We start from the raw sequence: 7,106 nt of genomic DNA on the forward strand, positions 1-7,106 counted from the left end.
CAGAAATGCGTGGAAGAGTACATCAGCAACCAAAGCATCACAGTCACGACACTCTGCTCTGCCTACATGCCGCTCATAAATTAATCTCCGCATTTTCCATCTCCAAATCTGATTTTCGTGGCCGGCGACATCTCTCCCCCACCGATGCGGCATTGTGCCTATAAATTATAATGTGCAGCTGTGATTGAAAGGGGAAGATGAAAAATCGTACGTAAACGGGGGCCGGATTGGTGAAGCCTACGCGAGTCTTCTTCTCGTGAAGATTCTCCGACATGCTACCCTTCTTCTTGCTCGACATTGTGAGTGGCTGGACGATAATCGGTACAGGCAGTGAATGAGCCCCCTTGCTGGATCGCACAGCTGTGGATGTAGAATCAATCTGAACGGAGACAAAGGCAGCGCCAGAGAAAAGCTTATTTCTTTCCGACTTATTTCGCATATCGTTACGGCTCAATCCCCCAATAGCGACCCTGGAACGCAGGAAAGGGGGTGTAGCTCACATGGTAGAGCGAATGCTTTGCATGCATTAGGTAGCGGGATCGATACCCGTCACCTCCAGACCTTCTTTTGGCCTCTCCACCAGCTGCTAGAGATGAAAAGGACGCTGCACGTCGCTCGAACTTCTGTTTTGCCTATCAGCTCGCGGGGGGCTTCGTGCGGGGCGAAGATGTTGGCCACGCGAGCCACAGCCCCCGCCGAGAAGAAACCGCGGGCGAAGAGGACTTCAGCATCGCTGCCCAAGCAAGCTGCGGGGCACCACCAGGTTGTGTCCACTGCACTGGCGCCTGCGGCTATCGGCCCGTACTCGCAAGCGGTCGTTGCCACCGGTCCCTTCCTCTTCGTCAGCGGCTGCATCGGCCTTCACCCCCAGGTCCGCCCGCTGCACTGCCAAAATTAATTGCGTTGGCTCAGCGTGTGGAGCGGGGCAGACGATGGACTTCACGGGCGCCGACGTGAGCACCCAGACCGAGCAAGTGATGCAGAACATGGGTGCCATCTTGGAGGCCGGCGGATCGTCCTTCGCCGAGGTGGTTAAGTGCACCATCCTCCTCACCGACATGCAGCACTTCGCCACCGTCAACGACATCTACGCCAAGTGTACTCTCAGCCTCGCCCTCCACTCACTCGCTAGGCCTGATAAGAGCAGCAAGCCCCTGACCTGCGATGGTGCACAGACTTCCCGAGAGACCCACCGGCTCGGGCCACGTTTGCGACCAACGGTCTCCCCAAGGGCGCGCTGGTGGAGATTGAGTGTATCGCCTCACTCGCACAGAAGACGACGAGAACCAGGAAGGCCGGCACCACGTCGGGTACGGCCTCGCATTCGATTGATTGGTTGTTGCCCACGCACGTTCTTACCCTTCGCCTAACGATAATGGCATGTTACGCCACACACAGGAAGAGGCAAGGCGAAGCAGGAGCCGTAAAGACAAGACGTAGCACGTGGTGATGTATCGTGTGAAAAACGCCAACCTGTGGTCACCTTGCGCACATAGTTAGAGGGAAATGGGCGATGACGTTGCTTGACCGGCCTTTGCTTTAGTTTGGACCCTTCTTCCTGCCCCACAGGTTGGCGTTGGTCAGCCGTCGCTTGGACTCGGTAAGATACCACAGTATGTCCTCATATCCTGCGGGCGCAGAGAACACACGATTAGCTGTGACGATCCAGCGTAGAGTTGAAGAAAAAGACAGAGGCCGGCGTACCACGCCACTCGCTCTGGATCACGGCAGCCACGACGAGGGCGATGAGAAGCACGACCACGGCCGAGACGACGACGGCCTTGAGCCACCACCCGTAGCCGCTGCCCTCGTTCTGGTCCTCGCCCTCGCGCCACTTGGCGCTGGTCCGCTTGATCGCGGGTGCACCGCCCTTCTTGGCGCGGCCGCCGGCGCTTCTCTTCTCCTCCTCCTCGCGCTCCTTTCGCTTGCGCTGCTCCTCCTGCTTGGCCCGCTCCTCCTCGCGTCGTTCGGCCTCGCGTTTCTTGAATTCCTCGCATTCCGGAGTGCACGCCAGCAGGGCGTTCTCGTTGCGCGACTTGGCCTTGCCGCGGGCTACCTCCGCCTCGATCTCCTTGCGCAGCCGGAGGGTGCCCCGCTTCTCCTTCTCGCGCTGGACGTCCTCGCAGACCCACTCCTCCGACTTGTTGCCGCACCCGCAGCGCACCTTCACCTTCTTGCTGCACTTGCGCGAATCCGGACAGGCGCCTGGAGCCATTCGCGCGTCATTACAGAGTATGCGATGGCCACACACGACACACACACGACACACACACGACACACACGACACAAGGACGCCGTAAAAGGGAAGTACCTTCGTGGCAGGTGGCCGAGCACAAGTGCTCGCAGTAGAGCAGGGGCGAGAGGCACTGGTGCCCGCACGAAAGGAGCGAGGACATGAGTTTGGCGTCGTGCGTGTGGAAGCAGGAGACGTAGATGGGCATCTTCTTGCAGTGACACTTCCTCTTGAGACGCACGTCGCAAGGACTGCAATAGCCTGCAACATGATTATAATACAGCGCAACAGCAAAGCCGTGAGTGTTTGTGGCGGGCTCATATGCGCATGCGTGTGTGGCACGATAACGTACCAGGGTGGCAAGGCTGAGGGCAGGGATGGGCGCAGTGCGGGTCGCGAGGCTTGACGCACATCTCTCGGCAGGGGGCGCACGCATCCTTGCGGCTGTACAGGCGGCGACGGGCCACAGGTCAAGTTAAACGAAGGAAGCCTGAAAACAATGGTTGCGCGTGAAGGCAACGACAAACCTTTCGTCGGCAGCTTCGAGCTTGACTTCGACCACGACGCCGCGGTCGTCTTCGATGTGCCTTCGGCTGCGGGTGATGACGTGGCAGCCCTGCTCGCACTTGTGGTTGCCGCATTCAAGCGGATTGTCGCACGGGTCGCCGCAGGGGAACTCCCGCTCCGTGTGGCAGGCCACAGCTCTAACCTACACACATGCACAAAGGGTCAGCACTGGGTGAGGATCGGTGGGTGTCAGAAGTCAGCGCCAACTTTACCTGGTGCTCGCCCAGGCACAGGCGCTGGACCACGACATCGCATGGAGGGCAGGTCACGCTGCCGATGTCGATCGCGGGCAGCGGTGGCGGCCGATAGTCGCGTTGCTTGGTCTGCTTCTTGGTCAACACCACCGGCGGCGGAATGGGGTCGTGGCACGGCCTTTTTTCGTTCATTTGTTCACACAATCAGAAGCTGAGGCGAAGAAGGGTTGGAAGTGGCGGATGGCGTACAGAGGGCAGGGGTGATCGCAGCCTGGGTGAATGACGCCACAGGTCATGGTGCACGGAGGACAGGGCCCAAAGTGACACCGGTGCGGCTGCAGCCATCGTGTAAGGGTCACTGTCAGAATAAAGGCCAAATGAGCGAGAAAAGAGATGGCGGTGTACCGCTCGTTTGGGGTGGTGACAAGTGGGCGGGATCTTGCAGGCCTTCCGACAGCGGGGCGGTTCGGTCTTCTTCTCCACGCCACAAGGAACTCTGTGGCGATAAAATTGAATTAAATTCAGTTTCTCCGTGAATGGAGGATAACGGCCACTTGGATTGGCCATTGCATCGAGAGGGGGCGATCAGTATACCTAATGACGGTGGCGAGACAGTAGCAGGCAATGTCGACCATGATGGGACAAGGGAGGCAGTTTCCCGGATGGCATGCTGTCTCGCATCTGTGGTTTCTGCAGCGCAGCTTGTTGTTGCAGATCTGCAGCCCCTTGGTTAGCAACCACCCAGCCGCTTGCCAACCATAGGCGTGGAACGACGGAAACGTGATGTGGGAGGGGGATAGGCACCTCAGGGCAAGGAGGACAGTTCTTGAGGCAACAGCGTTTCTTGCACGGATGCTTCTCGCAGTTGCGCATCCGCGAGCAGCGTCTGTACGCAGCGTGGCGCGGTGCGTTACTATAATGCGGCCCTGCCTTAATTGGGGGGATGTGGGCGCACCTGTCGCAAATGTACTCCAGGTGGCACTGCATCTGCTTCCGGGATCCACCGCACTTGCAGGTTTTGTTCTTCACTTGCGCGGCGATGCAGTGAGTACAGAACTACTGGTAGACACAGCGGTATCGACGATCAAGCACGCAGACGTACCACGATGAGTCGGCACGGCGGACACTCGCCCTCATGGCACCTCTCCACGCACCGATGCTTGCCGCATGTAAGGGTCTGCAAGTGGCAAATTTTGGAAACGTGAGCGTGCAGCAGTAAAATCAAAGCTGAATGCAGCTCTGTTGTTACCTTTTCGCAGGTGTCGCCGCAGGATGGAACCCTCGCCGTACAGGGCAAGCTGGACGCTTGCTTTCCGCACTGTGGGTGCATAACAGCAAGTCACGATGAGCTCCATGCGCACAGAATCAGCGATCACGGTCAGATGATCGGCGCTGAGTGGTACCGGACAGGTTCGCGTGCCGGACTGGGGACACGGCCCGCATGCGCCAGCGTGGCAAACCTTCTCGCACTTGTGGTAGCCGCATGAATGTCCCTTGCCACATTTCTGCGTACAGTGAAAGTCTACCTGAGCGCACGGTCGCTCTTCCTCCAGTCTGGTAGCCCGAAGCCGGTGGAGTTAGCAACTCGCACACGCACAACTGAATCACCAGCGGTTTGTTGACCACGCACCTTCCACACATGCAGACGCGAACACTCATCTTTTCGCATGGCGGGCACGGACCCTTGTGGCACACGCGCGGGCAACTGTGCTTGCGACAGCCCAGCATGGCATCGCACACCTGCACACGAGTGAGCAGAATACATCAGTGAATTGAAGGAAGAAGCGCATGGTGGATCTCGCGCGCGTCGTAAAGAAAGTTAACTACCTCGCCGCAAGACCACTCCCTGTTGTCGCATCGGCGCGTTTGCTCATCTTGGCCACAGTAGCAATCCGATTTTACCATTTGCGGGCACGGCGGGCAGGGACCTGGGGTGGGGGGTCAAGCCGTGGGGAAGAGAATAAGCTCCACTCTGTGCGTTTGCTGAATAACAAGGGAAGGAGCGTACCAGGATGGCAGAGAAGCAAGCACTTGTGCTCACAACCCCTCAGCGATTTTTGACAGGTTTGGCCGCACTGTTGGTTGGTTGGTAAAGAAACAGACCAGCAAGCGCGTTAGTGGTGAATCACTCCTAGAAACGATTGCGAGGACGTACAGAATGGGGAGCCAGCCAGGGATCATTAGGAGGATTCGGCACTTTCTTGCTGTAGCACAGCAAGGCGGGTGGAATCAGCAGGCGCCGATGGAATACAAAGAGGAGGGGCAGCATAGGACGATAGGTACCAAAAGCACAGGTATTTGTTGGGTGTCTCGGGAATGGTATACGGCCGCCGACAGTTTGGGCTGAAGAAGAGAGAAGAGCGGGCCAAGTGTCAACAACAACAGTCGCAGGTAAACGAAAATGGATCATCAGCCCAGGGAGTAGTACCATGGCCACGAAGGCGTGCTGGGTGTGTCGCTGGAGGACGATTCGCTGCTGCTGCTGGTCGCACCTCGCTGTGCCTCCGACCGAGCCCACTTCTGCAAACAGATCAAGTGAAAGGATCGGTAGCAACCTTCGCCCGCGTCTTGTTCACACTGCCACACAGCATCTTGGATCTTAATCTGTTGCATGCACGTTACTAGATTAGCACAGGAAGCGAAGCCCACTGGAGAGTAGCGGCACACGCTCACCTTCTCAAAGCAGATCATGCACACACTGTGCACGCTTTCTCGAATCTTCTCGAACGTCCTGTCCAGCTTGCCCTGGTCGCCTGGAGAGGGTGAATGCGTCAACACGGCGCATGTGGGGAAACAACAGGAGGCCACACGCACCTGAGTACTTGCCCAGCGTGGCCTTGAGCAGCGCATCGATCTGCTGGCTGTCGCCTTCCGTCATCTCGTCGTCATCGTCACTTGTGCCACATCAAGGTCAGAACTGCATCCCAATAAAGTGGAGAGGGCGCGGGTTAGTGTAGAGGCTGTACCTGAACTCCAACTCGTCTGTCTCCTTCATGATGCTCTCGACAGAGGCCTTGAGGTTGCGTTGGTAGGTGGCCAGCACCTCCTGCTGCCGCACCATCGCCTGCGCCATCTGCTCTTTCTTCTCCTCCCGCTTCTGTTTCTTGCCTTTTGCTGCTTCCTTCCCCTTGTCCTCTTCGGCCGGCTTCTCCCTGTGGTCGTGCCCATGTGCATGTGGTGGGTGAAGGTGACCTGCAGAGTTAGTCACTGCCAGCTTCGAGCGACGTTCAGCCAGGCCCTTCTGCTCGCTACGCGATTTTCCATCATCAGCCGATTTTTTCGAAGGTGCAGATTTCGAAGAAGAGGAAGAGGAAGATGAGGCAGCGACAGGTTTGGAAGGAGCAGGGGTGGGCTTGGGTGCGGATTTCATGCTGCCGACGACGCCGGAATAGGGATCGGCTTCTTGCTGCCGTTCCACCGCCTTGCGCGCCCACACGTTCTCACGCGGGCCAGCCTTCATCTTCCCCTCTTCGTGGTTCAACTGGCACGCAACGCAGATGCACCACAGAATCCACGACAGAGTACAGAGGAGTAGCGCTGTGCTGACGTCACCGGACCACAGTCAACAACCACAGGAAATTAGAAGAGAAAAAGTTGGTGCGTTTGGAGTTTATATTTTTAGTGTTAAGGTCAAGGTCTCAACGTGAATGCTTTAGGCCCTGGTGATGTCGCGGCCGAAGATCCAGGTCTTGAGCCAGTTGACGCCCACGTAGAGCTTGTTTCGGAGGCTGTACTGCTTGCTGAGGTAGACCGAGCGCCACAGCCACCACGCACCAAAGCCCTCCAGCACCAGCCCCTCTGTTCATTAGGCTCACGGGTTAGTGTGAAGCCAGCGAGAGAGAGCAAGTGTAACCAAAGAGGCGAACGAACCTGCAAACTCGGCAACAGCGTGCTCTGAGCCAATGAAACAGAACGATCCGAGGTGCTTGTAGTGGAAACCCGTGTCCAACTCGACGCTCTTGTTGGCGACTCTGTTCAGCAGCTTGCCCAAGTACTGAGAAACAGAGAGAAACGAATTAGACCAACACGTGTTCACAGTTCATGACGGACTCAGTAGTGGTAGGCTTTACCTGGCCCTCCTGGCTGGCGACCTGAGCGGTGGCAGGAAGCTG

General features: G+C 57.6%; 3 protein-coding genes across 3 annotated transcripts in view; 1 reads left to right on the top strand and 2 right to left on the bottom strand.

Moving 5' to 3' along the window:
- Positions 1–667: 667 nt before the first annotated feature.
- ACA1_343290 (uncharacterized protein) lies at positions 668–1,427 on the top strand (the record flags this gene model as incomplete). Its single annotated transcript, XM_004347197.1, has 4 exons — positions 668–871; positions 930–1,098; positions 1,176–1,310; positions 1,399–1,427. 4 exons carry the CDS (start codon positions 668–670, stop codon positions 1,425–1,427), a joined length of 537 nt encoding a protein of 178 aa, XP_004347247.1.
- Positions 1,428–1,539: 112 nt separating this feature from the next.
- On the bottom strand, positions 1,540–6,454 carry ACA1_343300 (NFX1 type zinc finger domain containing protein; the record flags this gene model as incomplete). Its single annotated transcript, XM_004347198.1, has 23 exons — positions 1,540–1,628; positions 1,705–2,205; positions 2,312–2,494; positions 2,586–2,677; positions 2,761–2,942; positions 3,013–3,172; positions 3,244–3,329; positions 3,400–3,490; positions 3,589–3,710; positions 3,799–3,880; positions 3,950–4,017; positions 4,097–4,171; positions 4,244–4,312; positions 4,398–4,548; positions 4,625–4,734; positions 4,822–4,922; positions 5,003–5,069; positions 5,150–5,198; positions 5,278–5,337; positions 5,423–5,598; positions 5,668–5,747; positions 5,809–5,888; positions 5,961–6,454. The coding sequence occupies 23 exons, from the start codon at positions 6,452–6,454 to the stop codon at positions 1,540–1,542; spliced, it is 3,168 nt and encodes a 1,055-aa protein (XP_004347248.1).
- A 192-nt stretch (positions 6,455–6,646) lies between these two features.
- ACA1_343310 (NADH dehydrogenase, extrinsic, putative) overlaps positions 6,647–7,106 on the bottom strand; it is a gene marked incomplete at both ends in the record, with an annotated part of 2,826 nt that continues 2,366 nt past the window's right edge. Inside the window, 3 exons of the mRNA XM_004347199.1 lie at positions 6,647–6,792; positions 6,865–6,988; positions 7,065–7,077. Coding sequence (XP_004347249.1) covers positions 6,647–6,792; positions 6,865–6,988; positions 7,065–7,077 — 283 coding nt within the window. The remainder of the gene's footprint in view (positions 6,793–6,864; positions 6,989–7,064; positions 7,078–7,106) is intronic.

The sequence above is a fragment of the Acanthamoeba castellanii genome (assembly GCF_000313135.1).
Source record: "Acanthamoeba castellanii str. Neff unplaced genomic scaffold scf7180000084638, whole genome shotgun sequence".
Classification (NCBI taxonomy): Eukaryota; Discosea; order Longamoebia; family Acanthamoebidae; genus Acanthamoeba; species Acanthamoeba castellanii.